This window comes from Plecotus auritus (assembly GCF_963455305.1).
Source record: "Plecotus auritus genome assembly, chromosome: 6".
NCBI lineage: Eukaryota > Metazoa > Chordata > Mammalia > Chiroptera > Vespertilionidae > Plecotus > Plecotus auritus.
In genome coordinates this window covers 37,946,245-37,971,281 of record NC_137773.1, presented here as the reverse complement: position 1 = coordinate 37,971,281, position 25,037 = coordinate 37,946,245, and the positions used below count along the sequence as shown (strand labels likewise).

At 41.9% G+C, this 25,037-nt stretch overlaps 1 protein-coding gene across 3 annotated transcripts in view; it reads left to right on the top strand.

Moving 5' to 3' along the window:
* CDC42SE2 (CDC42 small effector 2) overlaps positions 1 to 25,037 on the top strand; it is a 102,954-nt gene that overhangs the window by 61,833 nt on the left and 16,084 nt on the right. For all 3 annotated transcript variants that reach the window (XM_080672899.1, XM_080672898.1, XM_080672900.1), the window contains exon 3: positions 2,715 to 3,043. In XM_080672899.1, coding sequence (XP_080529025.1) covers positions 2,990 to 3,043 — 54 coding nt within the window. In that variant the 5' untranslated portion in view covers positions 2,715 to 2,989. The remainder of the gene's footprint in view (positions 1 to 2,714; positions 3,044 to 25,037) is intronic.

Genomic DNA, 25,037 nt, shown 5'->3' with positions numbered 1-25,037 from the left:
CCGTCCCAATAGAACTTTTCTTGTTTTCAGGCTGCTCAGAAAGTGCATGTGCCATCGATCAGAACAAGTGGTAATCTGAAGGAGCAAGGTCTGATGAATACAGGGGGTGGGTTAATACTTCCCAGGCAAGATCTTTTAACGTGTCTTTAACTGTTTTTGAAGTGTGTGATGGTGCATTATCATGAAGCAAAATTACTTTTCCATGTTTTCTGGCCCATTCTGGTCATTTTACGATCAAAATGTGGTTCAAATTGATTATTTGTTGTTGGTAGCGATCAATATTAACGGTTTCACCTGGTTTTAGAAGCTCATAATACACCACACCTTCCTGATCCCACCAAATGCAGAGCATTGTCTTCTTTCCGAAGCGATTTGGCCTTGCAGTCGATGTTGATGGTTGACCTGGATCAACCCATGATTTTGTGCGTTTGGGATTCTCAAAATCCACTTTTCATCGCCAGTCACAATTCAATGCAAAAAAAAAAAAAAAGACTTTCTTTTATGCCGTTGAAGCAACATTTTACTGATGACTTTTTGGTTTTCCATTTGTCTTTCGTTCAGTTGATGTGGCACCCATTTTCCTTCTTTTAAAATCTTTCCCATTGCTTGTAAACGATCGGAAATTGTTTGCTGAGCGATGTTAAATCTTTCTGCAAGTTGTTTTTGAGTTTGACATGCATCTTCATCCAATAATGCAGGGGTCCTCAAACTTTTAAAACAGGGGGGCCAGTTCACTGTCCCTGAGACCGTTGGAGGGCCGGACTATAGCTTAAAAAAAAAAAACTATGAACAAATTCCTATGCGCACTGCAGGCCCGGGACGAGTCGGCTGCTAAGCAGGACAGGCAGCGGCACCCAGTGGGCCAGATACATGTCCTTGGCGGGCTGCATGTGGCCCGCGGGCCGTAGTTTGAGGACCCCTGCTGAATAATGCTTGTAATTGTTGGTCTTCAAACTTTTTCGGTTGACCTGGACTTTCTTTGTCTTTCACATCGAAATCATCACTTTTAAAGCGTTTAAACCCGCATTCACAAGTATCTTGAGATGGAGCATGTTCACCATAAGCTTCCCAAAGTATACTATAACTTTTTCTTCAAAATAAAGTAATGAATTAAAACTTCCCACAAATGTTTTTTTTTTTGGCATGAAATTCGACATTTTTAAGTGTAAAAATATATATGATGTTAACACCTTCAGCGAATTTGACATATGAAGTTTTGAAGCTTGCTGTCAATACAACAAAATAGCATACATATCAAATCACATATATATTAACATATGTGTAATTCCATCTATTGAAAAAAATCTGCATTATTAACTGGTACACCTAATAGACTGGTTTGACTGACACTCATTCTGATGATGGTGGGAACAGGATCCTAATGTCTTGATTCAAAATGCAGTCTAACCTAACTCTTGATCATCTCTCATGTACAATTCTAATTTCAATGGAGAAGGTGATAATTTTTTTTATAATTATTGATGAGTTATAGCTGCTTGAATATCTAAAAAAGGTAATTGCTATGCTACTTACTATCTGGGTTATCTTTGAGAAGAAAGGACTCAATTGAAGAAACCTTTAGGAAAATGATCGGTATTTCTTTTTGGAATTAGAAACTATTATATGGTATTGAATTAGTGATTTTAAAAAACTTATTAGAACAATTTATACTTTTATAGTCATAAAATAGAGTGCTCTGGGAGGGCAAGGATTTCTGTCTTCTTTCACTACTATATCCCTAATAACCTGATACTCAAAAAAGACTTGAAAAGATTTGTTGAATGAATATCAGTTTATTAAAATCTTGAATTTTTTTCAGTGTTTACTTTTTGGGGAAATATTTATTCTTAATTTTATCACAGATTTAAGAAATAAAAGTGGTGGTGGGGGGATGAGGAGAGAGAAACCAAAGAACTTATATACTTACTAGAGGGCCCGGTGCACAAAATTCGTGCACTGGAGGGGGGAGGTGTCCCTCGGCACAACCTGCACCCTCTCCAATCTGGGACATCCCTCTTACAATCTGGGACCGCTAGCTATCAACCACTCACCTGCCTGCCAGCCTGATCACCCCCTAACCACTCCCCTGCCAGCCTGATCGACGCCTAACTGCTCCCCTGTTGGCCTGATTGCCCCCAACTGCCCTCCCCTGCAGACCCTGTCACCCCCAACTGCCCTCCCTGCTGGCCTGGTCGCCCCCAACCGCCCTCCCCTGCAGGCCTGGTCGCCCCCAACTGCCCTCCCCTGCAGGCCCAGTCACCCCTAACTGCCCTCCCCTGCCAGCCTGGTTGCCCCTAACTGCCCTCCCCTGCAGGCCTGGTCCCCTCCAACTACCCTCCCTCCCCTGCAGGCCCAGTTGCCCCCAACTGCCCTCCCCTGCTGGCCTAGTCACCCCCAGCTGCTCTCTCCTGCTGGCCTGGTCGCTCCCAACTGCCTTGGCCTGCTGGCCTGATCACCCACAACTACCCTCCCCTACTGGCCATCTTTGACCACATGGAGCTGGCCATCTTGTGCGAGGGTGTGAGGGTCAATTTGCATATTACCTCTTTTTTTATATAGGATATGCATAACCCATGGACACGGACAATAGGATGGTAAGGATATGGGGGGTGGGAGACATGTGTAATAATACTGCCAACAATAAAAAAAATGAAAGAAATAAAAGCTCCTACAAATAAGTAAAGTAACTTGTTTTCTTTACTTTTTTTTTCTAGACTACCTGAGCCAAGACAACATTTATACCTTCCTGGTGGTTCAGAAACGAGTCTCTGTAGAACCACAAGCAAAGAAAGGAAACATTCTGTCTTTTTCTTAATTAATTTGACTACATAAGATACTTGACTTCCAGGAACAAAAACACAGAGAAGTATTAAAATTATTATTTTGACATCATTGGACATCCATCATACTGAGGAGTGTGCTTTGTGAAGCTTCCCGAGGAGAGATTTGGAAACTTCCTTGGTGCTCATTTATACTTTGGACTGTAAGCATGAGTGAATTCTGGTTGTGTTTCAACTGCTGTATTGCAGAACAGCCTCAACCTGTAAGTATGAAGTAATATGCGTACAGATTGGGTGGGTGCTTATGAAACCCTAGAGGCCCGGTGCACGAAAATTGTGCACTGGAAGGGGGGGGTGGTCTCCCAGCCCAGCCGGCGCTCTCCTGCAGTCCAGGACCCCTCGGGGGATGTCCGACTGCCAGCTTGTGGCTGGATGGCCTGCTGCTGCTGCATGGCCTGCTGCTTGAGCTTCAGCAGCTGCTGCATGTGCATGGGCTGGGCCACCGCGGTCTGTCCTGCGAACACCATCGAGTGGGTGAGTCAAGCACGGAGGCAGGCTCACTCTGAGTTTCCTGTGCTTCCCTGAGTCACTGAGTTGTTCAGACTGACTGCCTTCTACAGAGAATGGCACTGGTATTGGGCCTAAGCTGGCAGTCGGACATCCCTCTCGCAGTCCGGGACCCCTTGGGGGATGTAGCAGTGCGCCAAGTGGCAGGTGGCCAGGGAGGAGCCCGAATCAGGGCCGGGCGCCGTGCCTCTCATGCTCATCCCAGCCCGCTGCTCCTGTTGCCACCGCTCGGTAGTGCTGCCGCGGAGTCGGGAGAGGCTCCTGCCAGGGCAGCAGTGCTTGCCAGCCAAGAGCCCGGCTTCTGGCTGAGCGGCGCATCATAGTGACAGGTTGTTCCAGTCGTTCCACCATAAAGGTTGCTTAGGCTTTTATTATATAGACTAGAGGCCCGGTGCACGAAATTCGTGCACGAGGGGGTGTGTCCCTCAGCCCAGCCTGCACCCTCTCTAATCTGTGACCCCTCGAGGGATGTCCGACTGCCTGTTTAGGACCGATCCCACTGGCCTAAACAGGCAGTCGGACATCCCTCTCACAATCCAGGACTGCTGGCTCCCAACCGCTTGCCTGCCTGCCTGCCTGATTGCCCCTAACCGCTTCTGCCTGCCAGCCTGATCACCCCCTAACCATTCCCCTGCCAGCCTGATTGACGCCTAACTGCTCCCCTGCCGGCCTGATTGACGCCTAACTGCACTCCCCTGCCTGGGTCCCCTCCAACTGCCCTCCTCTGCCTGGGTCCCCTCCAATTGCCCTCCTCTGCCTGGGTCCCCTCCACCTGCCCTCCTCTGCCGGCCTGGTCACCCCTAACTGCCCTCTCCTACAGGCCTGATTGCCCCCAACTGCCCTCCCCTGCTGGCCTGATCACCCACAACTGCCCTCCCCTGCCGGCTATCTTGTGGCGACCATCTTGTGTGTTGGAGTGATGGTCAATTTGCATATTACCTCTTTATTAGATGGGATACTGCTGGTGCTCAAGTTGAGAATCAGGACCCTAGCAGTAATTGCAGGGCAGTTCTAAGGAGTGTCACAGAGAGTAGTTCAATGTATCTCTGAAAATCTGGTTAAAAAGCAGGGAGGGGGGCGGGGGGTGAAAAATAAATTAATGTTCTTTTGAGTAAATGTTGTCAAAAACTGTGCTAGACCATTGTACATGACTGGGAAGGCTGTGCTCTTTCACCAAGTAGATAACTTCTGGAGGAAAAGTGAGAGAACGAGGTAAAACAGCTCAGTCAGCCTTGGAAATCAGGGGTGCAAGATGTGACAGCCAGACCAGATTGTACTCACATTTTTTTCAACTTACCATCTCATTTTCCTCACAGAAACCCTTGGAGGAAGATACCATTATCCTTATTTTCCAGTTGAAATAGATCCAGTTTTTTGCTCAAAGTCATATTAGGTAGTAAGTGGTCTTGGCTGACTTCTTTTTGGCACATGCCCCATGTTTTTGTGCCTTCTAAACTATGCACATATTTTTACCTCTACCGTAATCCTGCCCTCCAACCTCCCATTTTCTGTTCATCTAGATCAGTGGTCAGCAAACTGGCTCGCGAGCCACATGCGGCTTGCAAGCCACTGTTTGCCGCTCTATTGACTAATGAGTTTGCCGACCACTGACCTAGACTCTCGATTCCAATAATTACAGGCTGTTGTTGTTCCTTGTGATTAAGCCCCTATCCCAGTGGTCGGCAAACTCATTAGTCAACAGAGCGGCAAACCGCGGCTCGTGAGCCACGTGTGGCTCACGAGCCACAGTTTGCCGACCACTGATCTAGATCAAAAGTCACCTCTACAAAATCTTCCCCAGCTATCTCCTGACTTAGCAAATACTTATCTGCATTCCCACTAGCTCTTTACTTCATTTTTCTATTATGGCATGGAACTTCTTACATAGTAATAATTGTTCTCTAGTCTCTCCCACCACATTTTTAATTCTGTAGGGGCCCTGACCATATTTACTTTGTATCTAAAGGGTCAAATCTAATACCTTGGAGACTCTATTACATGCTGGGTGGCTGGCTGAATAAGTGAGTTTATGTCTTATTGTTTGTTTGTGATAGCCTCAAAGGACAAATGAGGTATAATCTTAAGATATTTTCTAAGCCTTTCCCTGGGTATGCACAGTCAATTTCGAATTTTCCTCATATATGCAGCTGTTTTTGAATGTCTTAGTCTGTTATGTCTAGCTCCCCAAAGGGTAAAACATGAAAAATGAAGGGTGGGGGAAGGAGAATGGGTTGTTGACTTTTTAAAAATATGTATATATTTTTACTGATTTCAGAGTGAGGAAGGGAGAGAGAGAAACATTAGTGATGAGAGAGAATCACTGATCAATTGCCTGCTGCACACCCCTTACTGGGGATCCAGCCTGGAACCCGGGCATGTGCCCTGACTGGGAATCACACCCTGACCTCCTGGTTCCCTGGTTCTTCATGGGTTGATGCTCAAGCACTGAGCCACACCAGCGGGCAGGTGCTAGCTTTGTAAATCCCCTGGAAGTCACTGCAGCCAGACAAGGAGTGGCTTGCAACTGTGTGGGGAGGTGTTCCGACACTGGCTGCCTCTCTCTTTCTTCTCTGTGATCAGAAGTGGAGATATTTGGAGGACCGGGTCCTTTTTGCCTACTCTGACTACCATAGCTGTGTGTGAGCTGCTCTAGGAACACAGCAAGAGTTGGCTGATTGGTAATGCTGCTGTGCTAAGGGCTGATAGTGACTGAAATTAACTGTGGTTTACCTTGCAAGCCTTCTGCTGGTGGTTGTAAGCCTTGAACAGACTCCATCAGGCTGATTCTGCCCCTGCGGTTGTTGGGTGGTAATGCACATTCCTGGTGTTACTTGTCCACTATCTTCCTGTTCACTACTTTTATAATTTTGGTTTTTATTTATTTATTTATTTATTTTATTTTTAAATAAATCTTTATTCAGATTATTACAATTGTTTCTCCTTTTTCCCCCCATAGCTCCCCTCCACCTGGTTCCCACCCCACCTTCTGCCCTTACCTTCCCCCCCCCCACTGTCCTCATCCATAGGTGTATGATTTTTGTCCAGTCTCTTCATGAACCCCCCATACCCCTTTCCCCCTGAGAATTATCAGTCCACTCCCTTTCTATGCCCCTGTTTCTATAATATTCACCAGATTATTCTGTTCCTCAGGTTTTTAATTCACTTGATTTTTAGGTTCGCTTGTTGATAGATATGTATTTGTGGTTCATAATTTTTATCTTTACTTTTTTCTTCTTCCTCTTCTTTAAGAATACCTTTCAGCATTTCATATAATACTGGTTTGGTGGTGATGAACTCCTTTAGCTTTTTCTTATCTGTGAAGCTCTTTATCTGCCCTTCAATTCTGAATGATAGCTTTGCTGGGTAGAGTAATCTTGGTTGTAGGTTCTTGCTATTCATCACTTTGAAAATTTCTTGCCACTCCCGTCTGGCCTGCATAGTTTCTGTTGAGAAATCAGCTGACAATCGTATGGGTACTCCCTTGTAGGTAAATAACTGTTTTTCTCTTGCTGCTTTTAATATTCTCTCTTTGTCTTTTGCTCTTGGCATTTTAATTATGATGTGTCTTGGTGTGGTCCTCTTTGGATTCCTTTTGTTTGGGGTTCTCTGCGCTTCCTGGACTTGTGAGTCTATTTCTTTCACCAGGTGGGGGAAGTTTTCAGTCATTATTTCTTCAAATAGGTTTTCAGTATCTTGCTCTCTCTCTTCTTCTGGCACCCCCATAATTCTGATGTTGGTACGCTTGAAGTTGTCCCAGAGTCTTCTTACACTGTCTTCAACTTTTTGGATTTTTTTTTCTTTTTGCTTTTTCGGTTGAGTGTTTTTTTGCTTCTTTGTATTTCAATTCTTTGACTTGATTCTTGTGTTCCTTTAGTCTGTTGTTGGGTCTCTGTATAATATTTTTAATTTCAGTCAGTGTATGTTTAATTTCTAGTTGGTCCTTTTTCATATCTTTGAGGGTCTCATTATATTTATCGGCCTTTTCTAGGATATTCTTGAAAAGCCTTATAACCGTGGTTTTGAATTCTATATCCAGTCGTTTGTTTTCCTCCATTTCTTTCGTTTGTGATCTGTTTCTTCATCTCCCCATTTTTCACTGCTTCCCTGAGTTGGTAGGGTAGCTTTGTGTGCTAGGTTTCCTATATGGTCCAGTGGGTCGGCCTCCCCAGTTAACCTGAGGTGGACACTCTTGGTGCACCCCTTTGTGGACTGTGTGTACAGCCTTGTTGTAGTTAAGTCTTGATTGTTGTTGGTATCACTGGGAGGAATTGACCTCCAGGCCAGTTGGCTGTAAGGATCAGCTGTGTCTACACTGGGAGAAGTTCGGTGTTGGAGACAGCGTTATAGGATTAGACTTGCCAAATTGCAATAGCCTCTGTGCTCAGCTTGGATGGGGTGGAGTCTCAGGGTGGAGCAGACAGTCTTGGCTTCCAGTCAGCTTTGCCCTTGCGCGCGTGCGCGCCTGCAGACCTTTGCCTTCCCCGGCTCCCGAGTCTCCGCCCGAGAGTCCAGATTCCCCCCACAAGAGTGTGGGTCCCCAGGGGCTCGCCTGGAACTGGGGTTCAGTGCAGTCAGAACTGGGGCTCAGTGCAGTCAGGAGCTTCTGACTCCCTTCCACTAGGGAAAGCCTGTGGCAACCTCCACAGCCTTTGTGCGCACTGGAATGCGCGCGCGCCACCGGAACCCTGCCCACCGGGGCTCCCCCGGGTCTCCAAGTCTCCAGGTGTCTTTCTCTCTACCTGACAGTCCAGACTCCCCCTGTATGAGCCTGGGTCCACGGGGTTTCGCCCGGGACTGGGGTTCAGTGCAGTCAGAACTGGGGTTCAGTGCAGTTGGGGGCTTCCTTCCCCCTTCCGCCGGAGAAAGTCAGCCAGGCTCTCAGCCGCCCTTCCCTCTGCGCGCACAAAGACCCTTTGCCGTACCTCCAATTCTCTGTGAGCTTTTCTCTTTCCTTCTAGTTGTAGAATTTTCACTCAGCCAGCTTTCCTGTGGTTCTGGATGGTGTCCGTTCTGTCTTTTAGTTGCAGTTTTGAAATTGTTGTGTGAGGCAGCAGTGTAGGTGCTTACCTATGCCACCATCTTGGTTTCTCCTATAATTTTGGTTTTTATATTTAGCGCTTTGATCTGTGAAGTGTGGAAGATTGGTTGATTTGTGTGGTGTGAGGTGGGGGTTTAACTATTCTTTCATGCTAATCAGCTATCTAAAGACAGTCATTAAATAGCCAATCTTTTTATTAGTAATTTGAAATGTCACCTTTATTATATACTTTGGTACATATACTACCATATTGTTTTAATTGCTGCTGTTAGTGTATTTTGCTGCTTCATAGAAGAGATCACTTTCATAGATCTTTTTCAACTATATTGGTAATGTCTCTTTTTTTAAGCTCGATTATTATTTGAGCCCTTATTATTTTCTTCATGTTTTTATTTGTATGAGATAGTTCATAATGCATATTTTTATAGGTGTTTAATTTAGGATTGCATTAAATTTAGAGTAAGGTGTGAGAATTGACGTAATCTCATTGAGAAACATGGCATGTGTCTTAATTTGTATAGACCTTTTCATGTAATTTTTGCACATTTCTTGTTAAATTTGTTTTTAGATATTTTATGGTTTTTATATTACTATTCTGCATGAAATTCTGTTTGTCTTTTAATGTGTAGGCAACCAATAATTTTATGTACCAATTTTTTATGCAGACACCTTACTGAACACTTTATATTTTCTGAATATGTCGACATAGTGACATTTTTAAACCTTTTTCTGATACATAAACCTTTTGTGTTGTTGGTATCTTACAGCATTGACGGAGAACTCCAGTATGATGATGTTGAGTAGTGTCATTAAGGGTTGAGCATCCTTGCTTCTATATTGTCTTTAATATTCCTTGTCATTTTTTGTTGGAAATTAGACATGATAATACTGGGTAAAAGGAAGTGAGGTAAATAGGCCTTTATTATGAGGTTTTATATTTATTTGGATAGGGGTTAGGCCATACTGTTTGCTGTAGCTATAGGTGAGGGTAAAATTCCCTTCAGTGTCCTTGTATGTGTTTTAAGTTTCCCTAGAGACTTCTTAAATATTCCCCTATTCTATAGGAGCCATGTTACAGATGATGGTGAGGTGGTGGGGAAGGGGAAACTTTATGTACTGCTGTGCTTAGATTTCAGTCTTAGTGAGTCTGCCCTGGGCTGTGATGAACACAAGTACTTCTCAGTTTTGTTTTGGTTTTTACTTAGTTCATGCAAAAAGGCTAGAGGGGTCTGGAGTTGGGTGTTTCTTTTTCCCTATGTGGAAGGCTGGTGTGGGCTAGAGTGGGATAATTGTCTTCCCCAGAGCTGGTTAGTTTCTGGTAAAACCCGTTGATTGGGCTCTGTCTGGTAAAGTAGTTTCTCTTCAGGACAGGCTTTGTGATGAACAGAATGCTCTGGGTTGTGTAAAAATGGCTCCCATTCCCCACTCATTGCTGAAAAACACTGGAGGTTTTTCTCTGATCTGCACTTGAAGAACATGGTAGAGTTCCTGGAGGCAAAACTCACAGAAGTGTGGGGTCCCCCTAAGACTGGACCCGTGGAGTTTTTCCTCTCAAACTTGTCTACGCTAATCCTCCAGCAGTTCATCAGTTACGGGTTATACGCTGGTCCTGGATACCTGGAGGTTTTTCCTCATGGTAACTTGTGATTTTTTTATATCTGCCTGTCTCTCCAATTTTGGGGGCAGTGGTTCTCTCTGTGATACCAGTTCTCGAATGGCTGTAAGAATTGTTGGTTTTCACTTTGTTAACTTTTTCCTGTTGTGTGGATGGGAATGACACTTTCCTAACTCTTACATGACAGACCACAAACCAGAAATCATATTGCCATGTGTTTTTTTTTAAAGATTGATTACTTTATTGCTGGTATTCATAATGTATATAACAAAGTGAATCCTGTTCCAGCTAGGTACTCATAAATAGCTAAAATAGCAAGGCATAGGTTAGAAATTTAAATATCAGGAGCATACAGCCTTGGAATTATAAATGAAACATTGGAAATACATTTTTTGCTGTACAAAGGATATGCAGCGTGAGTTTTTTTTGCACACATATAACATGTCAGCATTGTGTTATTGTTTAATAATACATATTTGTATTCCACAGGAATTCCATGGGCATCTGATTCCTTAGTCTTTTGGACTTGCTGAGAAATATGACACAAAACTGAACAGGGCATTGTGGTTACTGAGTGGAAGAATAGCTTGTTTGTTGGCACTTAATGGCTTCACTGACAATTATATGTATGTTTACAGTCTACAAAAACATATCCTTGCCATTCCATTAGGCAGTATCAAGAGTGCCTTATTTGAAAGCTGCTTAGTCATCTAAAGTTTTCTGAAGTATTTACTGAAATTAAGTGCCGCATGCCATCTCTCCCACTTGTTCCTTTCCACCCCTGCTCTTGCACATTCCATGTGTGAAAAAGGAGTAACCCAACATTGGGAAGAACATAGACTTTATTTTTCTGTGTAGTAGCATAAGAATCATACTTTTTCTTCTGACTCCTTCATTTTAGGAGAGTATAATACAATCCCATTTTTTTTAGCGGTAGTAATCCAAACCTCTTTAATTGATGGTAGTATAAATGCTATAGTTGCTGTTGCTAGATATAGCTAAGGCTGTACATTTAAAATTGGATGGTGCCTTACAACACAATTTTTTTTAAAATGGAAAGGTTCATAAGCTGTTTACAGGACTGTAGTGAATTCTTGACCTACTTATTGTTGTGCATTGGAGTACAGGTGGGATTCTTTGCTCCTAGCTTATTGAGGAATTATTGGTATACAAAACTTCACATAATTAATGTGAGTTTGGGCATATATATATATACACACACAGTCCTGTTATGACCACCACAATCAAGGACATAAACTTCTAAGGTATCCTCAAAAAAACAATGAATATTGATTTACACCCCCCCTTCTATTCATCTATTCATGTTACACGCCTCCCCCATTTAATGTTTTTGCCACATGGTATTGATAATTTATGATGCTATTTGTCTCTGAAATGTGTTATTTTAATTGGACATGTACAGTCACCATTATTAGTGCATACAATAACACTGCTATTTCTACAGTTGGCCAGGTACTGACACAATAACAGTGAACAAAATAGACATTGTCTCTGCCATCATGGCTTTCACTCCAGTGGCAGAGATATGTAATAAATAAATAAGTGTATATTATATCAGGTGATGATAACTGTTCTTTGGAAAAAGCAGGAAAATAATATAGAGAAGGAGAAATGGCGGTATTAAGGTTGTATAGGGCAGGCCTCTGATAAAGCAATTTTTAAAAACATATTTTTATTGATTTTAGAGAGGAAGGGGTGGGGAGAGAGAGAGAGAGAGAGACATTAATGATAAGAGAGAATCATTAATCGACTGCCTCCTGCACACCCCTCTACTGGGATTGAGCCCACAACCTGGGCATGTGCCCTGACTGGGAATGGAACTGTGACCTCCTGGTTCATAGGTCAACACTCAGCCCCTGAGCCACCCTGGCCGTGTGAAGTGATATTTAAGTAAGGGATTAAGAAAAAGGCACACATATACCTAGGGGTTTTAGTCAGAGGGACTAGACTGTGCAGTGGCTCTGGAATACTGAGGTTGTATGTTAACACGTTAAGCGCCAAGCCTGCTTTGTCTTCCTTGCCGTTTAGCCCGCGATATCCGATTTCACTGATACGCTGGCGGCCCGAGACTGACGAGGTCCAAACAGAAAGTATAGTGTCAGTCACCGGTGACTGACATGGCGCTTAACGTGTTAAGAGGAACCTGAAGGCAGAGTGGCTGTGAGTCAAGGGGACAGTGGCAGGAAAGAGCCATAGAGGTAGCTAAGAGCCAGATTGTGTATGGCCTTTCAGGCCATGAAACAACTTTGGATTTTATTCTTTGTGAAATGGAAACTCATTGACTGGTTTTGAGCAAAAACCCAAGTGGAAGAACATATTCTTTCTCCAGTGGTTTGAATGGTACTGAAACTCAGAGTTTGCACCGACTGACCGTACTGTTCACTCTATGCTATTGAGTTACCTTCGCCCCTTCCTGCACTCAGCCAGCGAGTCCTGATCAGCCTTTAATGTGTTCAGTGGAGAGTTAAGGGTTGCTAGAAGACCTTAGATACTCTTAAAAGCTTCAGAGCCAGCACTGCAGCCTGAGAGGATGACCTAACAATACTCTGAAAGGTGGCTAGAGGAAATTTGAGCTGAGGGCATTCTGTGATTTTAGGGAATGTATGTAAAATGGAAGAGAGCTCACTCAAGTGTGGTGCATCTCCATAGGTTATGTTATATGAACTCAAATGGCAAAGATTTTATTTAGAACTTCTGTGTTCAAGAACCACATTCCATATACCCTCAATGAGGTGTGAATATAGTAGAAATACCCTCTTTTTTCCTTCTTCTAAAAACACAAAAATGCATTATCTTGATTTGTTGAATTTTACACAAGATCACATTTAACCACTATCATCTCAAAACACTTAACAGATGAATTTACTTAATAAAATTCACTTAATAAAAATAGAAAATTGTCTATCAGTTGAGAAATGAAAAATAGTCCTATTTTTAGAAAAGCATCGTAGAGGACTGATTCAAATGTTTTAACTGTATTGCTAAAGCTAGAAATTCCCAAAACTCTTTTATACACTGGAACTGCCTAAACTGCTTCAGGAGTGGCTATGGTTTCCTCACAGGTAGTCAGCTGCTTTGGGGTGTGGTGCATGGTATTCTTTGTATACTTAGTATCTTGTCGAGAAAGTTGGAATTGTCTGTCTGTGCTTGAAAAACAACTAGAGAGCGAGCCAAGAGGGCAGCAGGTAACCAACTGCCAGTACTCACCACCTCCCACAACCACATCAAAATTACAACTAAAATACAGAACAACCATCATTCAGAACCACCTGAAATCTGGCTGAATGGAAGTCTTAAACTAGAGAAGTAAAGAAAAAACCCACGTTGAGCCTGGTAGGAGAGGCGGAGGTGCAGAATGGGCTGGCCCAACACCCATGTTGGGCATTTTTTTAATTGGGAGGGATGTCTCCAAGGCCTCCTGTGAGAAGCAGAGGATCCCAGAGCCCCACTAAAGCAAGTCCTGCACCATAGGGGGTCTCTGCACAGCAGCTTTCCCACCGTAGACACAGCGGGTCCTTACAGCCACTTGGCCTGAAGGTCGATTCATCCCAGTGACACCAACACCAATCAAGGCTCAACTGCAATAAGACTGTGAATACAGCCCACACAGGGGCACAGAGTACCCAGCTCAGGTGACTGGGGAGACTGAGCCACTGGGCCCTATGGAACACCTAATAGGCTACCCGACCAATTCCAGGAGACCTAACAGCTCTACCTAATACACAGGAACAAACACAGGGAAGCAGCCAAAATGTAGAGACAAACAAGTTACAAATGAAAGAAATGGAAGCAAGCAAACTGTTGGATACAGAGTTCAAAATAATGGTTTTAAGGTTACTCAAGGATCTTAATGAGCGCTTCAGAGGCCTTAATGAGAGCATCAAGGGACTTAGTGAGACTTTCAAGGGTCTTAGGGAAAATGTCAAAGACATATGAAAAAGGACCAGTCAGAAAGTAAGCACACACTAACTGAAAGAAAGAATAATTTATAGGGATTCAATAGTAGAGTAGAGGATTCCAAGAATCAAATCAATGATTTGGAATATGTGGAAGCAAAAAACACCCAATCAGAAGAGCAAAAAGAATCATAAATATGAAGATAGTGTAAGGAGCCTCTGGGACAACTTCAAGCGCACCAACATTTGCATCATGGTGGTGCCAAAAGGAGAAGAGAGAGAGCAAGATATTGAAAACCTATTTGAAGAAATAGTGATGGAAAACTTCCCTACCTAGTGAAAGAAGTAGACTTGCCAAGTCCAGGAAGCATAGAGAGTCCCAGACAAGAGGAACCTAAAGAGACCCACACAAGACACATCATAATTAAAATGCCAAGAGTTAAAGACAAAAATAATCTTAAAAGTATCAAGAGAAAAGCAATTAGTTACCTATAAAGGAGCACCCATACAACTGTCAGCTGATTTTCAACAGAAACTTTGCAGGCCAGAAGATCATGGCAAGAAATACTCAAAGTGATGAACAGCAAGGACCTACAACCAAGATTATTTTACCCAACAAAGCTCTCATTTAGAATTGAGAGTTAGATAAAGAGCTTCACAGACAAGAAAAAGTTATAGGAGTTCATCACCACCAAACCAGTATTACAAGGAATGTTGAAGGGTATTTTTTAAGAAGAGGAAGAAGAAAAAATTAAAAATATGAACAATAAAATGGCAATAAGTATATCAATTGTATCTAAAAATATAAAAAAACAAGAAATCTAAGGAAAAAAATAAGCTGATTAATAAAATAGAATCAGAGGTGTGGAAATATGGAACAGACTGACGAATCTCAGAAGGGGGAGTGGAGGGAAGGGGAGGAAAGAGCAAAGATCTTATATGCATACTAGAGGCCTGGTGCATGGATTCATATACCGGTGGGGTCCCTCAGCCTGGCTTGTGGGGATCAGTGGACCTCTGCGCCACCACAGCCCAGCCTTACCTGCCAGCTCGTCAGGCTCCAGCCTGCTGTCCGCGTTGATCCCTAGCCCGGGCTGGATGCCACGCTGCTCCCGCTCATCCCAGCCCGGCTGCGCCTGCTGCTGCCACTTGGGCGTGCAGGGGGTGTGTCTGTGGGAGAGGCTCACGCCGCTGCAGCTGTGCTTGCCAGCCATGAGCCTGGCATCGGGCACCTGCCAGCTGAGTGGCATTCCCGCTCTGGGAGTGCACTGACCACCAGGGAGCAGCTCCTGTGTTGAGTGTCTGCCCCCCTGGTGGTCAATGCATCTCATAGCTACCGGCTGGTCATCTGTTCGCTTAGGCTTTTTTATATAGACTAGAGGCCTGGTGCACGTGCACTGGGTGTGGGGTCCCTCAGCCTAGCCTGCTCCTTCTTACAGTCCCGGAGCCCTCAGGGGATGTCCTACTGATGGCTTAGCCGCAGTCTGGCCTCCCTCTTCGGGAGGCGACCGGGCTCATCAAGGGGAGGCACCTCCCCCATCACCCTGCTGCTGGTGCCACTACTGGCCTCTGCAGCCGCTGGCCCTCGGCCCTCGCTTTTAGTGCTGGCCCTGTCCGCCGCCCACTGGTGGGTGGGGGGTGATTTGGGGCCAGGCCGGCTGTGGGAGGGGCTGAGGGAGGTTGAGGCACAGCAGGTCGCACCCTGTCTAGCCTCTGCGGAGGCTGGCGCTGGGAACAGGCCCGCGCCACTGCCTCTGTGGCTGCCTCTGCGGAACGGGCAGCACTGGGACCGGACCGCGCAGCCCCCTCTCCCACTGCCTCTGTGGAAGGGGCCGTGGCGCTGGACCGGCCCGATCGGAGGCCTCTCCCGTAGTGGTGGTGGCAGCTGCAGCACCTCCCTCCTGCGGCTGGGGCAGCAGCGCCCCATCTCCTGTGGCCTCTGCGAAAGGGACTGTGGCGCTGGACTGGCTGCACCGCCGCCTGTCCCATGGCGTGGGCCCTCTCAGTAGCTGTGGCTTTGTCCGGAAGACGTCCGGTCTAATTAGCATACCACCCTTTTGTTAGTGTAGAGATGCATTACCTATGGACACAGACAATAGGGTAGCGAAGGCCTGGGGTGGGGCGGGAACCGGATGGAGGGGTCAGTGGGGAGAAGGGGGGTTACCTGTAATACTCTCAATACTAAAGATTTAAGAAAACAAATTAGAGAGGAGCTTGGCATAAGGGTGGAGTGGAAGGGTCTTGGTGTTCCTATCATGTTGTTTTATGCCCTTAACCAGTCGGGAAGAGTTGGTAACCTGTCGTCCATATCATTTCAAATGAGTTTACGTTGAGGAAGGGCGTAAGAAGGAAATAGAAAGTCATTTATTTTCAGAAACTAGAATGCTTTTCTAAGTTATCGATGTCAGAGAGGAAATATGTGCGTTAATGCTTTTCTTACATTGGTTTTATTCAGTTTAGAGTAGCATGTTATTACAGACCTTACGATGAAGCAGGCCATTTCTTAGCAAGCCAAGTTGCTGCTCTTTTTAGTTACTTAAAATGTGACATCAGCAAAAATAATAATTCAAAAGTAGATGATATGATGATGAATCCCATGTACCCATTCCTCAGCTCAATCATTATACTTTATCTGATAATTATTTGTCTCATTCCATTCCTTTTCCCCTTTCTTGTATTATTTTGAAGCCAAATCCCAAGAATTATATAATTTTATCCATAAATACATATGTCAATATTTATCCCTAAATGATGACTCTTTTATAACATAACCACAATATCATTATACCAAAAATATTAATAAGTTATAAGTTTGTTTTACATGTAAGGTCTAATAATTATGAAGCAAATATTACTCAAATTAAGAAACAGGGCATTGCCAACACCTCAAAAGCCTCCTAGTGTGCTTTCCCATTACACCCTTGCTCCAACACAAACAAAAAGAACCAGAAGCATGGATACATGAAACAGACTGACAGCTGTCAGAGCGGAGCTTTGGAAGCGGGGAGGACTGGATGGAAGAAGGTGAAGAAATTAGCCAAATAACATGCTTAATCCATAGACACAGACAACAGTGTGGTGATGGCCAGAGGGAAAGGGGCGTGAGGGCTGGATGGAGGTGGGCAAAGAAGGTGAAAATGGGGACATCTGTAATAGTGTCAACAGTGAAAATAAAGGGAAATCTGGGTTAACAGTGTGGTCCTAGGTATTATGAGCAAAGCTCTTTTATGCCTTGTGTGTATGTTTATTCTAGGGCAGTGGTTCTGGTCTAGACTAAATGTTACCGTGTAGTTAGAAGCTGTGAGGATTAGGCAATTGTGGCATATTGTGTGCAAAGAGGTAAAGGGTAGTATATGACAGTGGTCGGCAAACTCATTAGTCAACAGAGCGGCAAACCGAGGCTCGTGAGCCGCAGTTTGCCAACCACTGTTCTAGGGTATATACCTAGGAGTGAAATTACTGGCTTTAAAGTCTTAGGACATTCACTTTTACTGTGGGAGAGCACATTGTTTTAAATTTGCTGTTACTAATTTACATTTCCATCAGCAGTTTGAGTGTCCCAGCCATTGTTCCATATTCTCATCAACACATGGTGTTTTCAGACTTTTAGATTTTTATCAGCCTGGGAGGAAAGTATGGCATCTCTTTGATGTTTGACCTTGCATTTTAATATAATGAGAGTGAAAAGTAACATGACTTTTTAAAAAAATTTTTTAAGTACATTTTATTGATTTTTTTACAGGGAGGAAGGGAGAGGGATAGAGAGAAACATCGATGAGAGAGAAACATCCATCAGCTGCCTTCTGCACACTCGCTACTGGTTATGTGCCTGCAACAAAGGTACATACCCTTGACTGGAATTAAGAAACGGGGCATTGCCAACACCTCAAAAGCCTCCTAGTGTGCTTTCCCATTACACCCTTGCTCCAACACAAACAAAATAGAACCTGTATTATTTTAACATTTTAGTTTAGTTTAGTTTTAACATTTTAAAAGACCCTTGAGTCCGCAGGCCGACGCTCTAGCCACTGAGCCAAACCAGTTAGGGCGTAACATGACTTTTTGGACCATTAGGTTGTCTCAATAACTCAGAGATTTCTTGAAATAAAATTCCCCAATTCAGCTCTGCTACACTTTTGTTCATCAGCATTCCCATTTATATACTACCATGAGGTCATTTCTTTCAGAGTACAAAAAAAGCCACATTTAGATAAATTGAAACATTAAGTTAGGGCATTATACTGTAGCAGCTTTCATTTTTATAGTTAGTTTTAAGTACGCTTAAGCATTTATCTACTATTTACTGTTTCTAGGAACTACTGAAGAAATAAATGCAGTCAATAGCCACCAGGTATTTATGTCACCCATATACTAAATAAAGTAGAGCTTAATTGAAAAAAAAGATGAAAGATAAAAACAGAAGTTCTAGTATTTTCCTTTCACATCCCATGACCTCTTGGGAGAGCATATCTCACATGACAGACCATTGAATACAGAACAAGTTAGACCATGGAGCTCTGAAGTCCAAAAATAATATGATTTTTAATTGTGATACAAATAATTACCACTAAAAGAAACCCAGGGGGGAGGTTTTTTTTTGTTTGTTTTTTTTTTTAACTGGAAGAAAACTCATGTGATCAAGTAACTAAAAAATACACATATGTCGCAAATAAGCCCCAATGAAATTTTTTCCCTATATGATCATTAGAAAATACTGTCTGTCCTCGTGTTTCTAAAGACAATCTTCCTCAGCTGGGAGGTCATGTTAAGTAGTCAGTGTGTGCTCCTGTTAACTGGCCACTTCTATGAATGTTGAAACATTTCTTAAAAGGTCTATTGTTTGCAAGTCATCTGACTCATCTGTGAGATTGTTATGTTTAGAAAACAGTCTTTAATGACGAGTTCTGTCATTCCTGTAATTGATATGAAAGTCTGCATCTTTTAATGAGGCGGGGAATTTTCAAAATGCCTAAAATAAAATTGCTTCTCTCATACACCAATAGCATTAAGCTTTGTTTTACTGACTATTGGGTTTTATAAACCTAGAAACAGCAAGAATGAAGGGGAGTAGCCGTTATTTATCTAGAGTTAGTGTGGAATGGGTTCTTACCTCACATGGTGTAGTATGTACAAATATGAAAGAAAGTAATACTCTTAAGGAACTCAAACTGTATTATTTTTGAAATCAGAAGAAAAAAATCAATACTAGGCAGGTAAAGTTTAGGTAATAAACTAGTCATTGTAGGAAAATTAAATGGTTATGCAAATTTTACATAATCTGTGACTGAAGAGAAATTAGAATTTAAATAATTTCTTGGGACTGATGGTATAGTGATATTTTAATTATCTGGGCCTGATTTTTATGATGTCTATGATATATTGAACATTTTCAGAAACACTTTTTAAGAATCTGTTTATCAGTGATGTAAATATATGGTAAAAAAATTCTGTTTTCAGAATTTGTATCTGCCTTAAACTTGTAGAATGGGTAGATAATATTACAGATCAATTTTATTAGTGGTCCTCTCATATGCAAGACAAATTCTATGATCTTAGCTATGTCTCCTTAAGTACCATGTACTCTAAAGACTTGCCTGGTTTCTTATCATCTTTGTACATAATAAACATTCTTCTGATTTTTTTTAGATAAGCTATTTCTTTTGCTTATGTTCCATTTATGTTTGTAGATTGAACTTTTATTTCCTTGAAAAGCAATTTCTTATTTCTCCATTTTAGTAGTTGGGACATTATTTATTTTGTTTTCATTTGTGATTTGTTTTCTGTTTTCATTGTGAACTGGAATTTTTCATACAGTCATAAAATTTTAGTTCTTAAAGGCATCTAAGCAAACATCTGTGTAAAATGCATGTACATACACACATGCAGATTTGGAAACTATATTAGAAAGTTAGCAAGTAAATTAAGACTAATGAATCAAAACTAGTTAAAGACTGGTGTTTTTTTCTACTTTGTGTTTTGGTAAATTTTATCCAAATGAAAAGGAATATACCTATTGGATATGAAATTGAATTATAAGACTATGCCAATATACAACACTAGTTTTGATGAGGTGAAACCAGCAGTTTTAACATTTTAGTTTAGTTTAGTTTTAACATTTTAAAAGGCTCTCCTTGCCACCAAATGTTAATTATTAATCTGACTTAAATTTTTTTTTATTGATTTCAGAGAGGAAGGGAGAGGGAGAGAGATATAGAAACATCAATGATGAGAGAGAATTGTTGATCAGCTGCCTCCTGCATGTCCCCCATTGGAGATTGAACCTGCAACCTGAGCTTGTGCCCTGACTGGGAGTCAAACAGTGATCTCCTGGTTCAGTGATCTCGATGCTCAACCACTGAGCCACGCCAGCGCCATGCTGGCTAGGCTTATCTGACATTTATAGACCTTCTTAGTCCAATACTTTCATATACATTAACTTAATGGTATGCATATCTATCATCTTAACTCACTTTCTCCCCTCTCCCTATCTCTCTGTTTTGTATGGTTTGGATTTTGGTTTTATTTTATTTGTTCTTGCTGTATCTACCTGACATCTTAACATACATAAATACTTCTTTTGCATGTCTCTATTATGTACATATGCATATACTAACAATTCATTAAGATACTAGAAACAGTGTTAGCTGTCTGTGAGTCTGGCTCATAGAATAAGTAAACCGAACCTCCTCTAAGAAAAGCAATTACTAGATGCCATTTTCTTGCCTATCTTAAGAACAGGTAAAATTAGTAAGAAACATAAGACAAATGTTCTTTCAGTGGCATTTAGCTATGGGAAATTTATCTCATTTTTAGGAGCTCCAAAGTTAAGGGTAATTATGAAAAACTAAATTTTTTCCTCTTTTTTCTCCTCTTCATATGAGATCTGGTTTTTTATGGGTTTTAGAAACTCAGGTATGGGTTTGAATTTTAGTGCCAATACTTATTTACTGTTTGACCTTGAGTAGATTAATTAAATCTTTGCAAACAGGAATAATGATAAGAAAAATAGAAGTGATAATTTTGTTTCATAGGATTCAGTATATTAAAGTAGATAATAGATTAGGTATTTTAAATGAGATGATTTATGTAAAGTGCTCCCTAGTCCTTGCTATATACTAAGTGCTCCTATTACACATGTTGAATTGATAAATTGTTTCCTCTCTTTTTAAATAATGTGGGTTTTGACTTTATTTTGTTTTTATCTCAATTAGTTATTTTCAAGTACATTTTATTTGAAATGAACAGAGGTGGTTTTGTTTTGTTTTTAGTTACCAGGAAGAGAGATCCAATTGTCTAATATAAGAGAGGATGTTGGACTGAGCACACACACAGCCTCTCTCTCGGAAACCCCACTTTACATGACATTAAAGAAATTTTTTTAAAAAAATGTAGCTCTGGCTGGTGTGGCTCAGTGAATGAGCATCATCCCATACACTGAAGGTCGGTGGTTAGATTCCCATTCAGGACACATACCCAGGTTTCAGGTTTGATCCCTGGTCAGAGTTCATACTTGAGGCAACAGATCAATGTTTCTCTTCCTCTCTCTAAAATCAATTTTAATAAAAGGTTTTTTTAAAAAAAGAATTTGCTTAAAAAAAAAAAAAAAAGGCCTCTGCTGAATGAAAAACAAAACAAAAGGCATGGACATGCTCCCAGGAACAAGCTGGAATTACAACTGAAATAAGGAAAGGCTTCCTGAATAATCCATGGAAAACTCACAGGAGAGAACCCTGATACCCAAGGACCGAAGGTGGAGATGGCATAGAGACTGGTAGGAGGGGCAGGGGCGCAAAAGAGCTGGCTGGGCACCCACAGACGGCAACTGAAGTCCTGGAGAGATAGCTCAGCTCTGGAGGGGTGCCACTGGGATCTAATCCCGAAGCTGGGCTCCCCATCAGAGAGCATCAAACTGAGGAGGGTACCCACATAACATCTAGCTGTGAAAAGTGGTGGGGTGCTGTCTGCCAGGCAGTGGCAGCTGAAAGTTCGGGCACCCTCTTATGGGGCCAACACACAAAAATTCCCTGTGGAGCCACCCACCTTGTGCTCTGGCAGAGGGAGAGTGAAGTGGACTGGAGCTGTGAGAGCAGAACCCAGGACTGGGGACTCAGGGGATAGAACTCAGAAGGCAGACACCCCAAGTTTCCTGGGCTGAGTCATTCCCTCACACAGCAGAGGACATCTTTCCCACATAGACATCTGCCTTGCCTGGGGGGACACAGTCGACACACCCTATGGGAAAACATCTTGCCCTGAGGCCACTTAAGAGATTAAAAGTAACAATGAGCCTCCAGGCAGAAGCAACTGCCCCACCCTGTTGAGAAAAGTCTTGCCACACCTGAGGATGACTGCCTGGGGGCAATTCAACTTGGAATCCTATTAGTCTGTAGACAGAGGCAGTCTCTGGAGGCTTTCAGTCTTTGCCTGATCCAATTAGTCAGAAACAGCCTTTAACACTGTCCTGAACTAGAGATTGAGAGGTATAGAGGATCTACCTAAAACACAGTCACAAACCCAGACAACCAAAATGAGGAAACAAAGAAACAACCCCCAAATGAAAGAACTAGCAAATTCTCCAGAAGAAGAGATAAATGAAGCAGAGATAAGAAATTTATCTGAAACAGAGTTCAGAGTAATGATGTTAAAAATGCTCAACAGTATGAAAAAAGATGTAGTAACTATGGAAAAAGAACAGTCTGAGATAAAGAATGATATTACACAAATAAAGGACACATTGGAAGGAATACACAGCAGATTAGGGGAAGCTGAGGAACGAATCAGGGAATTAGAAGACAGAGTTGAAAACATCATTCAATTAGAAAACCAAAAAGAAAAACAATTAAAAATCAGGAGAACAGCTTAAGGGAGCTGTGGGACAATGTGAAATGTATCAATATTAGGACAGTAGGTGTGCCAGAAGAGGCAGAAAGGGAGAAAGGAATAGAGAAGGTGTTTGAAGAAATAATGGTAGAAAACTTCCCTAACCGGGTAAAGAAAAGTCACACAAGTTCAGGAGACACAGAGAACCCCAGACAAGAAGAACCCAAACAGGCCCACACCCAGACACATCATAATTAAAATCCCAACAATTAAAGACAAAGAGAGAATCTTAAAGGCAGCAAGAGAAAAGAAAACTGGTACCTACAAAGGAGTTCCCATAAGGCTGACACCTGATTTCTCGTCAGAAACTCTACAGGCCAGAAGGGAATGGCATGGAGTACTCAAGATAATGAAAAGCAAGGATCTGAGACCAAGATTACTATATCCAGCAAGTCTTTCATTCAAAATAGATGGTCAAATAAAGAGCTTCCCAGACTAAAAAAAAAAAAAAAGGCTAAAGGAGTTCATCACCACCAAGCCAGCATTACAAGAAATGCTAAAGAGATTGCTGTGAGGGATTGCTGAGAAGAAGAAACAGAGTGAGAAACCTAGCCATACAGAATTAAAATGGCTATAAATAAGTACCTCTCAATAATAACCCTAAATGTAAATGGATTGAATGCTCCAATCAAAAGGTGTAGGGTAGCTGAATGGATACAAAAACATGACCCAACTATATGCTATCTACAAGAGACCCACCTTAAAACAAAAGACACACACAGGATGAAAGTGAAGGGATGGAAAAAATTTTTCCATGCAAATGGAAAAGAAAAAGAAAAAAAGCTGGAGTAGCATTACTCACATCTAACAAAATAGACTTTAAAAGCATCATGTTAAGTGAAATAACCCAGTCGGAGAAAGATAAATATCATAATGATCTCACTTATTTGTGGAATATAATGAACAACATAAACTGATGAACAGAAATAGAGCCAGAGGGGGAAAATATATACTAGAACATAATAGAAGTAATCCTGTTACTTGCAGATTTTTAATATTTCCTACAACTTTTATGATATTCTGTGTTAGTACAGTTTTGGTAATATTATACTTAAAATCCTTTTATTGTTGAAGTATTAATGTTTATTCCATGTAATATATGTAAGATGATTTTTCTTGAATAATTGGTGTCTGTTGTATGCAACATCATATTTAAAATCGTTTTTCTTGAGATATTAAAGTTTATTGCATGTAAAACTTGTAAACAAACCAAAAAAAAATGTCTAAAAAGGTAAAGCCCACAAAGAAAAAGAGAATGGAGAGAGGAGATAAAACCCTGGATGAGAGATACTTTTTAAAATGGATGATAGAAAATTTACTAAATGCATCAACAACCTAATTGCCTGAAGAGGGGATACTGACGAGAAGCAAGCCAGCATTTTTAAACCACCTTATTCTTAGAGTGCTTTCAACCAGTCTCCAATTCCTAAGATTGGCCTTCAGGCAATTACTTCTCTAGGTTCTACGTAAAAGACCTGGTAATGTCTGCAGTTGTGGGCTCCCCAAGGAAAAAGTCAGCTTGCCATCTTACTGCCTTTCATTGAACCCACCAGTTAGCATGCTGGATGCACACATGTAAGCCTCATTTGGACAGTCCATCATCACCATGTTACCGTCCAAAGTCTGTGTGCCAGATGCTTCAAAAGTCCAAAACTCAAACGTCAGAGTTTGAAGTAAGGAAAAGTTTATTGACCAATGAGATCCCAGCTGAGAAGATAGGAGCCTAGTGATACCTCAGATTCACCTTAAGACCGAGTTTAGGCTTCTTCTTTTATGTCAAGGGAAGGGGAAATGGGAGGGGCTGTTTTTGGAATTCCTCTAATGATTAACATGTCTACATGCAAGACAAAGCAGGTGCTGTTAGCCAGAAGGCCATGGGACCCACACAGTCTTGAACAAGATGGAGCCAGAGAGACTGCGAATTTCCCTGTTACAGCCAGATATGAAGGAAGCTCAAATAAATGAACTTAGTAAAAGAACCTGGAGGAAGTACATGCTAATGGGTTGGAAAAGAACTAGAATCAAACAACATGAATATTCCTCAGATGATTAAGATACTGGACTCATTAAAAACAATGTGCATGTAAAGGAAAGAGAAAGAACAAATCAGGAGGACAGTGTTCAAAAATGATAGAATAGCTGAAATGAAGAAGTCCAGCAGAAGGGCTGGAAAGTAAAGAAATCTTTCAGAAAGTGAAACAAATTGAGATATAGAAAGTACAAGGGAAAAGTTAAAAAAA